Source organism: Macaca nemestrina, chromosome 20 (genome assembly GCF_043159975.1).
Source record: "Macaca nemestrina isolate mMacNem1 chromosome 20, mMacNem.hap1, whole genome shotgun sequence".
Classification (NCBI taxonomy): domain Eukaryota; kingdom Metazoa; phylum Chordata; class Mammalia; order Primates; family Cercopithecidae; genus Macaca; species Macaca nemestrina.
Window position 1 is genome coordinate 20398536 of NC_092144.1, and position 17143 is coordinate 20415678.

General features: G+C 37.5%; 1 protein-coding gene across 1 annotated transcript in view; it reads right to left on the reverse strand.

Annotated features, from left to right (window-relative positions):
* Window positions 1–20: 20 nt before the first annotated feature.
* The window catches only part of LOC105489694 (zinc finger protein 431-like), a 50004-nt gene continuing 32881 nt past the window's right edge, over window positions 21–17143 (reverse strand). The window contains exons 2-4 of the mRNA XM_011754686.3: window positions 14920–15046; window positions 14322–14417; window positions 21–1582 (exon numbers count right to left, since the gene is read on the reverse strand). Of these exons, the coding sequence (XP_011752988.3) occupies window positions 282–1582; window positions 14322–14417; window positions 14920–15046 (1524 nt within the window). The 3' untranslated portion in view covers window positions 21–281. The remainder of the gene's footprint in view (window positions 1583–14321; window positions 14418–14919; window positions 15047–17143) is intronic.

A 17143-nucleotide genomic window follows, 5' to 3' on the forward strand; every position in this document is an offset into this window, starting at 1 on the left:
AGACGGGGTTTCACGGTGTTCGCCAGGATGGTCTCGATCTCCTGACCTTGTGATCCTCCCGTCTCGGCCTCCCAGAGTGCTGGGATTACAGGCTTGAGCCACCGCGCCCGGCCTAGTAGGGTTTATTTTTCACATGAATTCTCATTTTTAGTAAAAGTCAAGGACTGGTTAAAGGCTTTGCCACATTTAACACATTTGTATGGTTTCTCTCCAGTATGAATTATCTTATGTTTAGTAAAGGTTGAGAATTGGTTAAAAGCTTTGCCATATTCTTCACACTTTCAGGGTTTCTCTCTAGTATGAATTCTCTTATGTTTAGTAAGGTTTGAGGACTGCTTAAATGCTTTGCCACATTCTTCACATTTGTAGGGTTTCTCTCCAGTATGAATTATCTTATGTGTAGTAAGGCTTGAGGACTGCTCAAATGCTTTGCCACATTCCTCACATTTGTAGGGTTTCTCTCCAGTATGAATTCTCTTATGTCTAGTAAGCCTTGAGGACTGCTTAAATGCTTTGCCACATTCTTCACATTTGTAGGGTTTCTCTCCAGTATGAATTATCTTATGCACAGTAAGGTTTGAAGACTGGTTGAAGGCTTTGCCACATTCTTCACATTTGTAGGGTTTCTCGCCAGTATGAATTATCTTATGCACAGTAAGGTTTGAAGACTGGTTGAAGGCTTTGCCACATTCTTCACATTTGTAGGGTTTCTCGCCAGTATGAATTATCTTATGCACAGTAAGGTTTGAAGACTGGTTGAAGGCTTTGCCACATTCTTCACATTTGTAGGGTTTCTCTCCAGTATGAATTCTCTTATGCATAATAAGGTTTGAAGACTGGTTGAAGGCTTTGCCACATTCTTCACATTTGTAGGGTTTCTCTCCAGTATGAATTATCTTATGCATAGTAAGGATGGAAGACTGGTTGAAGGCTTTGCCACATTCTTCACATTTGTAGGGTTTCTCACCAGTATGAATTATCTTATGCATAGTAAGGTTTGAGAAACGGTTAAAGGCTTTGCCACATTCTTCACATTTGTAGTATTTCTCTCCAGTATGAATTCTCTTCTGTCTAGTAAGGCTTGAGGACTGCTTAAATGCTTTGCCACATTCTTCACATTTATAGTGTTTCTCTCCAGTATGAATTCTCTCATGTTGACTAAGGATTGAGGGCCAGTTAAAGGCTTTGCCACATTCTTCACATTTGTAGAGTTTCTTTCCAGTATGAATTCTTTCATGTTGAGTTAGTTGAGAGAGCATGCAAAATGATTTGCCACATTTTTTACATTTGAAAGGTTTCTTTCCAGTATGTCTTATTTTAGGTCTATTTGAATTTGAAAATATATGAAACCCTTTTATATATGTATAACATTGAAATATTTTGCTCTGGGTAGTTGTGAAACATTGATTAAGTCCATTATAACCTCCTTTGTGCAGCTTACACTCATTCACACTTCTACAGCCTTTATTTAATTGTAAGTTCTTATGTCCACATTTATTGTATCTCCTCAGTATCATTTTTTGGAAAGAATCTTTTATGTTTTGCTCTGGCCAAAGTTCTTCAACAAAATGAGAACGCATAACTAAAAGAAATTAAAACAACAAATTACTCCACTTACTAGGCTCAGATAAATATACAAATCAAACCTATAAAAGCATACAAATGACATAAGCAAAATAGCATATCAAAATACCACAGGGTCTAATTTCTTCATAAATATATAAATGAAACAAAAACTTAAGGGTCAAAATACATTTGTGGAAAATGTATAAATGAGTTAAATGTGTGCAGTGCCACAGGTGAGCACAATGCAGAATCATACAAAAGGAAAAGAAAAGTACATTACATTTAACCAATACAGCTATTCCTGCCCCCTAATATAACACAGTGCCTTCAGAAGCAAATTGCCAACTCCTGGTTTCTATTTTAAAATACAAGAAAAATATTGGCACATACATCTAAATTTCTGGCTTCTAGGGGTCTTACCAGACACTGGTTTCGGTCTCCTATAACACAAAATGCTGAAATTAATGGGGATATACTTTGGAATAACAGTTTGAGAGTGCTGAAGATAAATGGTACAGCACCACAGAGACTGCAGTATTACAGACAGGGAAGAGGTGTATCAAGTGATTACTGACTATTAAGAAGAAATATGAATAAACTCAACTAAAAAAACACACACAAAAAAAATTTCAGACAAGACACATTCTAAGGACATGTATGAGAGACTCACAGAATCTCTAGCCAAGACAATTTGTTTCAGACTATGCCAGGAGAAAGCTACTACATTATAAAGATTGTGACAGGTAGCTTGTTTTTAATGTCCAAATCCCAATGAAAGATTATAATGTATATAAAATATTAGGGCAGCACAGGCCCATCAAAAACATTATTAAACTTTCAGAACACAACCATAAAAATGATATAAATATGAAGAAGCTGAACAAACCAACTAGGATACACACACACAAAATATTTATAACACACAAAAATATTAGAAGAATTTCAAAAGTCACAGACAAAAAGATAATCTTAGGAGTGGCAAGACAAAAGTGATGTGTCATTTATTAGCATAGTCTTATAACCAGTGAATCTGTGAACAAGAATTTTGCAGGCAAGAAGGCAACTGTGTGACATAGTCAAAGTCCTAGAAAAAAAAATTCTGTCGAGTGAGAAAAATATCATCAGCAAACTGTTCTAACAAATAAGAAGTAAAAGACATTCTAAAATAATTAAATCCTGAGAAAGTATATTGGCACTACATATGTCCTATATAGCAAAAATGCTGAAAGCAGTTCCTTCTACTGAAAATAACATGATGCAATAAAAAACAACAAATAATCACACGTAAATACTAACTTTCTGGGAAAAATATGCACATACACAAAATTTCACAGCATTACCATAATGGTGCAGAAAACACTTTTAATTTTTCTCTAAAAGTTGAAAGATAAAAGCATAGAAATTATCATCTATTAATGAATATACAACACAAAAAGATACAATTAGCTACATCAGTAACCAAGTTGAGAGCAGATGTAATGAGGAAGAATTTTTGTATGCAACTGAAGTTAATTTTTTACCAGATTAAAATATATTGCTGTACCTTTTAAGTTTTATGTAATCCCCAAGATACCAGAAAGAAAATATCCGTATAGATACACAAAAGAAAATGAGAAAGGAGGCCGGGCGCGGTGGCTCAAGCCTGTAATCCCAGCACTTTGGGAGGCCGAGACGGGTGGATCACGAGGTCAGGAGATCGAGACCATCCTGGCTAACACGGTGAAACCCCGTCTCTACTAAAAATACAAAAAAAAAAACTAGCCGGGCGAGGTGGCGGGCGCCTGTAGTCCCAGCTACTCGGGAGGCTGAGGCAGGAGAATGGCGTGAACCCAGGAGGCGGAGCTTGCAATGAGCTGAGATCAGGCCACTGCACTTCAGCCTGGGTGACAGAGCGAGACTCCGTCTTAAAAAAAAAAAAAAAAAGAAAATGAGAAAGTATAAGCATATGAATACAAAAATCAAAAAGACACAAAAAAGACAGAAAAAGAGAAAATGAGGGACAAAAATAAAATAAAACAATTAATAGAATAACATTAGTCTTTCTCCTTTAGAAAATTACTTAAATAAATATAAAATTAACTTCCCAATCAAGAGACATACCTTAGAAAAGTATTTAAATATATATAAAATTAACTTTTCAATCAAGAGACATACTTTCAATAAAAGGATTTATTTGAAAATTTACAAATCAAGATCCAACTTGCCTTTCTGCAAGAGGCAGTTGAGATCTAATAAAATAATGAAAGTGGCAAGATGGAAGTAGACATTGCATGCAAACATTAACCAAATAAAAGAAGAGGTCAAAATAACATTATACAAGCAAAATCTTAAGCCAAAAACTGTCATACTTTATAAAATGTACTTGAAATCAAAACTCCAAAGGGAAAAAGAACATTAAACAATAATAGATTTACTGGGAACCTATAACAAATGTGTGTGTGTGTGTGTGTGTGTGTGTCTGTATCTCACGTTAGAATTCCTAATAAATGAAGCAAATATTGACAGAATTGAAGAAGCACATAGAAAGCAACATAGAGAGCAATATAATTACAGTAGGATATTTCAATACTCCACTTTTTGTAATAATAAGACAAGACAGAATATTAGTAAGTGAACAGAGGACTTAAAGGCAACATAAAACAAATATTTTTAACAGAGGTATAGAGAACACTCCTCAGCATCAGGATATACACTCTTTTCAATAGCCCATACAACATTCTCCTTGATAGTTCACCTGTTAGGCCAAAAAAAAAAGTCTTAAAATTTTTTAAACTGAAATTTTATGGATTACTTTGTATGACCAAAATGGAATAAGACCGTAAAACAATAATAGAAACAGCTGAAAAATTTACAGATATATGGAAAGTAACAGGCGTGGTGCGGTGGCTCACGCATGTAATCCCAGCACTTTGGGAGGTCAAGGCAGGCAGATCATGAGTTCAGGAGATCGAGACCATCCTGGCCAACATGGTGAAACTCATCTCTACTAAAATATAAAAAATTATCTGGGTGTGGTGGCACGCGCCTGTAATCCCAGGTACTTGGGAGGCTGAGGCAGGGGAATTGCTTGAACCTGGGAGGCAGAGGTTACAGTGAGCCAAGATCCTGTCATTGCACTCCAGCCTGGGTGACAAGAGTGGAAACTCTGTCTCAAAAAAAAAAAAGAAAGTAACACACCCTTGAGTGTGCTCTTGTTCAAAGGTTAAAATGATTACTACTGTGACACTGTTCATGCTGCTCTATGTAATCTTCACATTGAATGCATGTTTTTCAAAATTCTCACTGCATTTTCGAAGAGCTACGAACAGCAACCCAAAAAGTATAGCAAATTTCAAGAGACAACAACGTACAGAAAAATCTTCAAAAAGAGGAACAACGTTAGAGCCATTATAGTTCCTGATTTCAAAACACATTAAAAAGCTACAGAATTAGGCCAGGTGCAGTGACTCACACCTGTAATCACAGCACTTTGGGAGGCCATGGTGGGCGAATCACAAGGTCAGGAGTTTGAGACCAGCCTGCCCATCATACTGAAACCCCGTTTCCACTAAAAATACAAAAATTAGCCAGGTGTGGTGGCATGCACCTGTAGTCCCAGCTACTCAAGAGGCTGAAGTGGGAGCATCACTTGAACCCAGGAGGCGGAGGCTGCAGTGAGCTGAGACCATGCCATTACACTACAGCCTGGCCTGGGTGACAGAGTGAGACTCCATCTCAAAAAAAAACAAAAATAAAACAAACAAAAAACCCCAAACAACAACAACAATAAAAAAAACAAGCTACAGAATTAAAACAAATTGGTAGGAGTCTCAAGGTGAAAAAGTAGACTAATCAAATAGAATGCTGCACATATATAAACTTTCACATATATGGTAATGTAAAGAGTGATTTGCATACCCATAATTACTGCAACATTTTTACTGAAGCCAACAGGTAAATGCAAGCAAATTTCTGTCACCAAATCATTCAGTATACATAATTTGAAATATAAAAATATTGGAATGTCAAAGCTGGGTGTGGTGGCTCATGCCTGTAATTCCAGCACTTTGGGAGGCTGAGATGGACAGATCACGAGGTCAGGAGTTTGAGACCAGCCTGGCCAATATGGTGAAACCCCTCCTCTACTAAAAATACACAAATTAGTTGGGCGTGGTGGTACGTGCCTGTAGTGCCAGCTACTCTGGAGGCTGAGGCAGGAGAATTGCTTGAACCCAGGAGGTGGAGGTTGCAGTGTGCCAAGATTGAGCCACTGAACTCCAGCCTGGGCGACAGAGTGAGACTCGTCTCAAAAACAAACAAAACAAAACAAAAATTGGAATACACCCAGATTTTAAAACGCAGCAAATATTCTAACAACTATAAAGTGAAAATTCAATGACACGATGCAAAATAAAATGAGCCAGTCACAGGTTTTGAGAACATGGACATCCAAATCATGTTATAGACCAAAGAGGCTTAACAGACTCATACAAAACTTTCCAGTCAAAAGCAAGAGATCCTCTCTAGTAAAAAGCACAATATTCCTATTTGTACCTGGTATATTCCGTTAGGACATATACCAAATGTTATTAAATTTAAGAATACTAGCTGGGTGCAGTGGCTCATGCCTATAATCCCAATATTTTGAGAGACCAAGGTGGGAGGATCACTTGCGGACAGAAGTTTGAGACCAACCTGAGCAACATAGTGAGACCCTGTGTCTACAAATAATCAAAAAAATTAGCCAGACATGTTAGTGCATGATGTCGTTTCAGCTATTCAGGAGGATAAGGTGGAAGGATCACTTGAGCAAAGGAGGTTGAGGATGCATTGAACCAACATCATGCCATTGCACTCCAATCTGGGTGACAGAGTAAGATCCTATCTCAAAACAACAACAAATAAATAAGATCAAAATTATTCAGTTTTCTGACAAAAACTGAATGAAACTAAAAATTATGAGCAAAAGTAAAACTAGCAGATCAAAAAGTAAATGAAAATTAAACACATTATTCAACATTTTCTTGCTCAGGGGTCAAAAATTTAATTTTTCAAGGATGTCAATACAAATTATAGTGGTGAACAAATTCAATATAATCTCTATAATCCAATAGCATAGTTTTTTTTTTGTTTTTTTTTTTTTTTACAGAAATACTGTTTAGAATTTTAAAATTTGATTATAAACTATAGCCAAACACCCATAAAGAAGAACAAAGAGGGCCAGGTGTGGTGGCACATGCCTGTAGCTGAGACGGGCGAATCACTTTAAGTCAGGAGCTCAAGACCAGCCTGACCAACAAGGAGAACCCTGACTCTACTAAAAATACAAAAGTTAGCCAGGCATGGTGGTGGGTGTGTGTAGTCCCAGCTACTTGGGAATCTGAGGCAGGAGAATAGTTTGATTCCAGGAGGCAGAGGTTTAAGTGAGCTGAGATCGTACCACTGCACTCCAACCTGGATGAAGGAGCAAGATTCCATCTCCAAAAAAAAAAAAAAAGGAATGAAGAGGCATTATAGTTTCTAATTTCAAAACATATTAAAAGCTACAATAACAAAAACAATGTGGCATTGACACAAAGACAGATAAACAGATGAAATAACAGAATAGAGAACCTGCGAATGAACTCTCCCATATATGGTGAAATCATCTTCCACAAAGTTGCCATGAACACACAGTAGAAAAAATATAAACTCTTCAAAAAATAATGTTGAGCCTGGCTAATATGACAAAACCCTGTCTCTACTAAAAATACAAAAATTAGCTGGGCACGATGGTGGGCACCTGTAATCCTAGCTACTTGGGATGCTGAGGCAGGAGAATCGCTTGAGCCAGGGAGGTGGAGGTTGCAGTGAGCCAACATCAGGCCACTGCACTCCAGCCTAGGTGACAGAGCAAGACTCTGTCTCAAAAAATAATATGTTGAAAAATGACTATTAACACTGATAAAATAAAGTTGGATCATTTCATTGAACCATATATGAAAAATATTTTAAATAAAATGCTTAGAAATAAAAAGAAACTAATAAATCTCTTAGAAAAAATATGGGGAAAAGAAATGGCATTCATCTCAGCACCATTTTCTTAGATACAACATTAAACGCATGAGCAAAAAACAAAAAACTAGCCAGGCACAGTGGCTCACGCCTGTAACCCCAGCACTTTGGGAGGCTGAGGAGGGCGGATCACCAGAGGTCAGGAGTTCAAGACCAGCCTGGCCAAGATAGTGAAACCCCGTCTCTACTAAAAATACAAAAAAATTAGCCAGGTGTGGTTGCATGCACTCATAGTCCAAGCTACTCAGGAGGTTGACAGGAGAATTGCTTGAACCCGGGAGGCAAAGGTCGCAATGAGCCGAGATCTCACCACTACACTTCAGACTGGGTGACAGAGCAAGACTCCCTTTCAAAAATAATAATAATAATTTTAAAAAAACAGAAAAACTTAACTGCAGTATACTTCAAAATTTTTGCACATCAAAGAAAATATTCAATAGGTGACAATGCCTCCTAGGAAATTGGTAAAAATATTTGCAAATCGCAGGTGACAGGAATTAATATGAGAATATATAAACAACTCTTAAAACTGAAAAATAAAGTTGAATAACTTGTTTTACAAATAGAAAAATAATTGAACTAATTTTTATCAAAAAAGATACACAAAGGCCGGAATTACGGTGGCTCACACCTGTAATTCCAGCAATTTGGGAGGCCAAGGCGGGCGGATCACCTGATGTCAGCAGTTCAAGATCAACCTGGACAACATGGTGAAACCCCATCTCCACTAAAAATACAAAAATTAGCTGGGCGTGGTCGTGGGCACCTGAAATCCCAGCTACTTGGGAGGGTGCGGCAGGAGAAACGCTTGAACCTGGGAGGCAGAGGTTGCTGTGAGCCAAGATCATGCCACTGCACTCCAGCCTCGGTGGCAGAACGAGACCCCCTCTTAAAAAAAAAAAAAAAGTATATATATATATATATATATATATATATATATATATATATATATATATATATATATCTACACACACACACACACACACACAGACATAAATGGAAAAAAAAGAAGTACTTAAGAAGACACACAAAATTATTAATTTATAGAGAAATGCATAGAAATCGAATGACAAAATTACCTGACACCCATTAGAATGGGCACTATAATTTTTTTTGAAAACACCAAATCTTCTGATGACACAATAAAAATGAAATCCATGTTGATTTTTGGTGAAAAACAAGAATGAAGTCATTACTTAAAAATATTACATTGGCCGGACGTGGTGCCTCATACCTGTAATCCCAGCACTTTGGGAGCCCAAGACGGGCAGATCACATGAGGCCAGGAGTTCGAGACCAACCTGACCAACATGGAGAAACCCCATCTCTACTAAAAGTACAAAATTAGCCGGGCATGGTGGCACATGCCTGTAATCCCAGCTACTCAGAAGGCTGAGGCAGGAGAATCGCTTGAACCCGGGAGGGGGAGGTTGCGGTGATCTCACTCCACCTCATAAAAAAAAAAAAAGTTATAAATATTTCTCAAATAATTAAAAATAATATTATCAAATACAGCAGTCCCATTTATAAATCTATATCCAAAATATGCAACACAGAACCTGGAAGACATATGTCAACATCCATGTTTATTGTACCAGTATTCACAAAAGCAAAAAAACTGAAGCAACCCAGATATCTCCTTGATTTATAAACACATCAAAAAATGTAACATATACACGCAATGAAATATTATTCAGCCTTAAAAAAACTTCTTACATTTTAAGATAAACTTTGAAAATACTGTGTCACCTGAAATAAGCCAGTAACAAAATGATGAATACTATGATTCCACTTATATGAGATATTTTAAGTAGTCACACTCATAAAAAAAAAAGTAGAAAGGTGTTTGTCAAGGGCTCCACAGAGGGTAAAATGGGTTGTTGTTACTTAATGGGTATTGAGTTTTAATTTCACAAGATGTTAAAATTTTAGAAGTCTTTTGCATAACAATGTGAATAGACTTAACATGCCTGAAATGTAGACTTTTTTCAGACAGGGTCTCACTCTGTCACCCAAGCTGGAGTGCAGTGGCACAATTATGGTTCACATTAGTCTCAAACTCTCAGTCTCAAGTAATCCTCGCTTCTCAATCTGCCAAGTAGCTGGGACCACAGGTGCATACCAACATGCCTGGCCAGTTTTAACATTTTTTTTGTGGAGAGAAAATCTTTATATCTTTCCCAGGCTGGTCTCAACATTTTGGGCTCAAGAGATTCTCCTGTCTTGGCCTCCCAAAATGTGAGAATTACAGATGTGAGCCACCACTATGCCTAGGCCTGAAATATACACTTCAATAGATTTAAGATGGTAAATTTTACATGTTTTTACAACAAATTTTTTAAAAGAAAAATGAAAAACTACAGAATTATAAATCTTTTCAAAAATTACCTTCAAATCACAAAACTGCTTCTCTTACACAAAGGAAACAAATGTTCATCATTAAACACATGGTGAGAATAAGACTATTTCCATGACTACTCACTGAGACAAGATAAAACAACCATTGAAAATAGCTAAGAGGCCGGGCGCGGTGGCTCAAGCCTGTAATCCCAGCACTTTGGGAGGCCGAGACGGGCGGATCACGAGGTCAGGAGATCGAGACCATCCTGGCTAACACAGTGAAACCCCGTCTCTACTAAAAAAAATACAAAAAACTAGCCGGGCGAGGTGGCGGGCGCCTGTAGTCCCAGCTACCGGGAGGCTGAGGCAGGAGAATGGCGTGAACCCGGGAGGCAGAGCTTGCAGTGAGCTGAGATCCGGCCACTGCACTCCAGCCTGGGCGACAGAGCTAGACTCCGTCTCAAAAAAAAAAAAAAGAAAAAGAAAAAAGAAAATCAGCTAAGAATATATATAAGTTATAACCAAAATTGGGGTTATATTTATAGATAAACATACACAGATATATAATCTGATTGTGATAGATGTATGGCTAATTTATCTAATTAAACCCCACACTGACTTAAAATGTACAAACAGAATTGCTCATTGTCTAAAATTATAATACCTAAGTAAAACAAAAAAAACAATAAACCAATGTTAAGAAACCTACACTGGGCCGGGCACGGTGGCTCAAGCCTGTAATCCCAGCACTTTGGGAGGCCGAGACGGGCAGATCACGAGGTCAGGAGATCGAGACCATCCTGGCTAACACGGTGAAACCCCTTCTCTACTAAAAAATAGAAAAAACTAGCCGGGCGAGGTGGCGGGCGCCTGTAGTCCCAGCTACTCGGGAGGCTGAGGCAGGAGGATGGCATAAACCGGGGAGGCGGAGCTTGCAGTGAGCCGAGATCACGCCACCGCACTCCAGCCTGGGCGACAGAGCGAGACTCTGTCTCAAAAAAAAAAAAGAAAGAAACCTACACTGAAGACACACACTATAACAGAAATGCTTATTCATAAAATCTGTAATGCAACATTGATGTACAATTCAAAAAATTTGTCTGGATAACTACAATGTTTGGCTGTAACTGTGTACTCAGGGAAGGCATTTTGAGTCATTGGCATAAACCATATAACAGCAAAATTTCAGAGAATGCAGAATAATCATAAATAGAAGATTCTAATGAGAAACTTTTTTTTTTTTTTTTTTTTTGAGACAGAGTCTCGCTCTGTCAGCAGGCTGGAGTGTAGTGTTGTGATCTCAGCTCACTGCAACTTTTGCCTCCCGGGTTCAAGTGATTCTCCTGCGTCAGCCTCCCAAGAAGCTAGGACTACAGGTGTGCACCACCACGTCCAGCTACTTTTTGTATTTTTAGTAGAGACAGGGTTTCACCATGTTGGCCAGGATGGTCTCAATCTCTTGACCTCATGATCTACCCACCTTGGCCTCCCAAAGTGGTAGGATGACAGGAGTAAGCCACTGCGCCTGGCCAAGAAACTTTTTAATAAATAAGCATTTAAAAGAAACTAGAGTTGATTTTTGTGTTTTAAATATATGCTATTCTTACACAAAATGAAGCTGTTGTAATCCAACTTTAAAAGTAAATAGTCTTACATTTTTATATACACACACACACACACACGCAAAATAGGGTTAGAGCCTCTGATATATATAATAAATATTTGGAAATAAATTATTATTTAGATATAGGTTAAAGAAAGTGGGTACGAATCCTATAATTCTTTTTTTGCCTTCAGGAAACTTAAATTTATAGGTAACTATTTTAGTAAACATGGAGTGCCTACTAATTATCTAATTTACTTCAAACATAACATATACATTCTAGCATATTGTCCTAAATGTCTGAATCCAAAATCACAGACAAATTTGGAATAGAAAATACAAAGTAAAAACATATAGGGAGAGTGAAATCAGTAAGATGGAGAAATAACAGTTGCCCTATTTTCTTATCCCTCCAACAGCAAGAAAATTTCTCAACCATCCCTGACAAAAAAGCTTTTATGAGAGAACCAGGCCTCATGGCTCGAACCTGTAATGACAGCTACGTGGTACATTAAGGTTGGAGAATTGCTTCAGGCTAGGATTTCAAGACAAGCCTGGGTTATGTAGCAACACCCCATCTCCAAAATGAATACCTTTCAGAGAGCTTTACCATCCAGTGAGGGAGCTGTGAAACTCTGCTATAGCTCAAAATTGAGGAATGTTTCTCTTCAGAAGGCAGACCCTCATTCCGGTGGCAAACTACAAGACCTCCGTTCTTGGCTACGGACCAGAAAACCGCTCACCTAATTTGGTCACACTGAGAATTCTACTTACTCTGTAATCATCCCAAACTTTTACCAGCCACAATCTGGGAGAGGTCCTCTTCTTCCAGAGGTCTGGAAGAAGACACTCATTTACAACCATGCAACAGGCCTGCAGACATTGGTCTTTACTGTGCTGTGGTCCCTGAAGCAGTTCAATGACTTAGTTCCAGCTCTCTGAGCCACAGTTCATGGCCAGTTCTGCTTAGATAGATATTCACACAATGACCTGAGGAAATGCTCTCTGGTACTCAGTGAAAGCCATATTCATCTGCATCCCAATGTAAGGCCTACCATATGCAGACCCAACTGCAAAAATCTGTCCTACTGTCTGCCCTGCAGTGCAAAATCCTGAAGGATATTCAGTCTGTCCAAAAATAAAATGGGAATTACAACTACACAAGCCTCTATAACAAACCAACTAAAGGTGGACCCAAGTGCAGACCCAGCAGCCTTGTGACGAAGCTAAACCCCTCTCTACTACAAACCCAGAAGAAATCCCATCACCCTGGGACCCAATGAAAGATCTTTACCTCCTGAAACCAGTTTATAAAAACTCAAAGAGGTGGTTGCTTCTTCAAATTTACAGACACCAATGTAACATTATATTGTGCCCATTGTCAATGCTTCTATTTTAACATTGCACTGCAAGTATATGGCAGAAGAAAGTCAAAAAAATGATAAATATTTCAATGATGAAGTCATTAAAATTGAAGACAAAAAAAGTAAAAAGTTGCTGTTTGTAGATCATATGATCTCATATTTTAAAAACCATAAACAAGGCCGGGTGCGATGGCTCATGCCTGTAATCCCAGCACTTTGGGATGCCGAGGCAGGTGGATCATTTGAGGTCAGGAGTTTAAGACCAGCCTGGCCAACATGGTGAAACACTGTCTCTACTAAAAATACAAAAATTAGCTGGGCGTGGTGGTACACGCCTGTAATCCCAGCTACTCAGGAGGCTGAGGCAGGAGAATTGCTTGAACCCGGGAAGTGGAGGTTGCACTAAGCCAAGATCACACCACTGTACTCCAGCCTGGGTGACACAGCGAGACTTATTCTCAAAAACAAAAACCATAAACAGTACATTAAAACCTGTCTAAATTAATAAATGCACTCAGTAAATTAGCAAAATATAAAATTAACATACAAGTTATGGTTCCATACATTAAAACAAATTATCTGATAAAATAGAGAAAAAGAAAATCTTATTTACAATAGCATTAAGATAGTAAATTTCTGAAAACAAATTTATCCAAGGATGTAAAAAATCTTTACAATTAAAGATACATCAATGAAAGAAATTAGAAAGGACAAATAAATTTAAAAACATTTTATATCTATGGATTGAAAGAATATTGTTAAAATGCCATATTATTCAAAGTGATCTATAGATTCAATAAACTCCCAATCAAAACTTAAGTGGTAGTTTTTTCACAGTAATGAAAAACACGATTCTAAAATGTACATAAAACTACAATAAACTTTGAATAGCCAAAGCAATCTTGAGGAAAAAGAACAAAGCAGAGAAACATCATACTTTAAAATGTCAAACTATATTTCAAGACTATAGTTTTAAAAACAGGATGGAATGTGCAGAAAAATTAAGAACAACAAAAAAAGAACAGAAACCACTACTCACACCTTTCAGATATAATGCAAAAAGAAAACTTAAAAAGTAGTTTAACATAGAGTTCCTCAAAATTATGCAGATATTTGTGTATCTTCCAAACAATGGAAAACTAGTCAGATTGTGCAGTCTCTTATATGCCACGAAGAGGACTTCGGCTCTCACTGTAAGCTTGAAAAAAGATCAATAAGGGGAAAGCAGAATCCATAGAAAATTCAAAAGCATAAGATGGAAGATGCCCCGAAATGAGAGGAAAATTTTAAAAACAACCCAGCTTTATAGAAATTATTTGTTTTGAAACACAGCTTCCCCAAATTACATTTTAAAGACTGGCTTTCTCTCTTGGGACCTCTCATCTGTGTTGTTTGTTGTGTTCACTCTCACCTACCTGGGGGTTCATCCACTATCTCATGTTGCTTCATATTCCAGGGCTCTTTTTCTTTTTCCAGACAGGTAATTAGGTCTGGCTTAGAGGCAACAATACCTGTTTTATTAAAAGTAAATAATATTAATCTTGCCCATATTCTGTAATTACCAACTTAGTAAATGTGTACATGAGGATGTAATAGAATATTCTAGTAAATTAATCCCAAAATACTAATTTATAACAGAAACTTCTAACTATTTAGAAAACATTTTTAATTTGTAGGTACTTAATTTCACTACCCAGAACTACTGAATCAGAAATTGATGGTGGCAATTAGATTTTAAAGTGTGGGAAACAATATTTTAGGCCACTGAATTTCTGGAATTAACACTAATCCAGAGCTAAGAATGCAGATTAGCTCAGGAATGTGGAAAGTCAATGTCAAAATAAAACATCCTGAAGAAATTGTCTTCTACATGGATAAATCAGCAATATTTTCTTGAAAATGAGGATCTGAAACTCATTTATGCAAAGCATACTTTACCAAAAAACAATCTACAAAGAACAGAAATAAAATCTTTAGGATATATTAGAAATGGTGTATTGAAGTTATTCTCACCCAGGAAGACCAGGTTTCTGTAGTTCTCTAACATCACATTTCTATATAAATTTTGCTGTGCAGTGTCCAGGCATTGCCACTCCTCCAGAGAGAATTCTATGGCCACATCCATAAATGTCAATGATGGCTGAAAAACATACAAACACACGTATTTACCAAGTGGCCACGGGCAGAATTTTTAATTTGACTCAAGGTGAAATGTGAGAGTAAAGAGAACTGGTTCTGACTTATAGGACTGACTAAAATTGTCCAATAAAATGAATTTCAACACAGAAATATTCTGAGAAAATAGAGTGGCATGGGATCCACAACATCAGCGTATAGATGCTGTTTTTCTGGATAACAAAGTATAAAATCAAGGGCATAAACACGAACGTACATTTTTGAGTGCTATATTTACATTCTAAAGAATGAGGTGTGTGTATTTTTCAGATCAAAAAGACATGCTAAGTTAGAAACTACCTCTTAAATTTTAATGTTATACAGTACACTTGATATCTTTTTAATGCAGATATTTTTTCAGAAGATCTGCAATAAAGTCTGAGTTGCTCATCATTAATGCCAATGTTTTTGCCCCAAAAAGATTTTGTCAAACGTCAAGTAAAAGAGCCTGTGTTTTTCCCAGTTTTTCTGGCCTGTAAGCAAAGATGAGAGCTTCCATTTTCCAAACACAAACACATGCAAAGAAAACCTAAGAAAGAAGGGAAGCTTCCAGATTAAATATGATTATTTATGCATGTCAGCTGCATAAAGATACTTAATAATAAAGAGAAAAATAATTAACTCTATAGTAAAAAAAAAAAAATCTGTCAGAGAGCTCTTTAACGAAGTGAATCATTAATATAAAGTGCACAAGGACAAATTTTTATAATGTGCTGATACACACAGGACACAGCATCACTACTGAAACATTGTCACCATACAGAAACATCAGTTTTATGCAAAGTTCAAGATACAGATAACTTCCATGTTCTGTAACTTTTAATACTGATATTAAGTAGTCTTTCTTTAGTACCCTATACAGCATGTATCTTCTAATTTTTTTTTATAACTTTCTGGGTGATAAATGCCATCCTGTTTAAATAAGCATTTTTTTAAATCCTGTTTTGCATAGAGCTAATGGAGAGCACAGATGGAATCTCAACATTACATCTTCTCCATTTTTACCAAGAACCCCCAATTTTTCTCAAGAGAAATCTTGAGTATCCACACCTTCCCACAGTCCACAACCACAAAGAGAACAATTTTAATATTGCAGATTATAAATTCATGGGGAGAATTCTGCATGGCATATAAGAAACCAAGACATAGAGAATGTAGAAAAGGCTTTGGTATATAGGAAAGAAATATTTTGCAGAGATCACTGGATATTATATGAATTTTTAAAAGTAGTTAAAACAAACTCATTAGGGAGGAAAAACACAAAAGTAGAGAAGTAAAGATTTGCAAGTACTAAGCGCATGGCAGTCCAGGAAGCAAAGTGGACACCGCTCTTGATCTGAGACACGTTTAGCTAAAAGAAAAGCCTTTTTTTCCTCTTTATCTTCCTCCTCTGGATTCCTGCTCAGATGAGATTCTTTGGACAAATTACACCTGCATCTTGAAAATATGCCTTTAAAGGTTTCAGCACCACCTGTTAACCTGCTAGTACCACACCCACAGGCAGAGGGACCAAAACCTGCAGAAAAGGCCCACCCATTTTGGTCCTTTATAACAGAAGGGATTCAGGAACAATGAACTGCTCCATGGGGGCAAAAATAAAAATTTCTCTTTCCAGCCGGGCACGGTGGCTCACACCTGTAATCGCAGAACTTCGGGAGGCCGAGGCGGGTGGATCACCAGGTCAAGAGATCTTGACCATCCTGGCCAACATGGTGAAACTCCACCTCTACTAAAAATACAAAAATTAGCTGGGTGTGGTGGCATACAACTGTAGTCCCAGCTACTCAGGAGGCTGAGGCAGGAGAAACGATTGAACCCAGAAGGCAGAGGTTTGCAGTGTGCTGAGATCGTGCCACCACACTCTAGCCTGGCGACACAATGAGACTCCATCTCTAAATTAATAAATAAATTTCTCTTTTTCTGTCCTCAGGTGCCCTCCCTTGCCACAGACACCAACAATTTCTGCTACAGTAATGGAAATATGGGCCACACTGCCCTGTGCCTACCAAACCCAAACAGAAAAAGGCCCTGTAACCACCCTCTAGTGCAAAGATGAAACTTA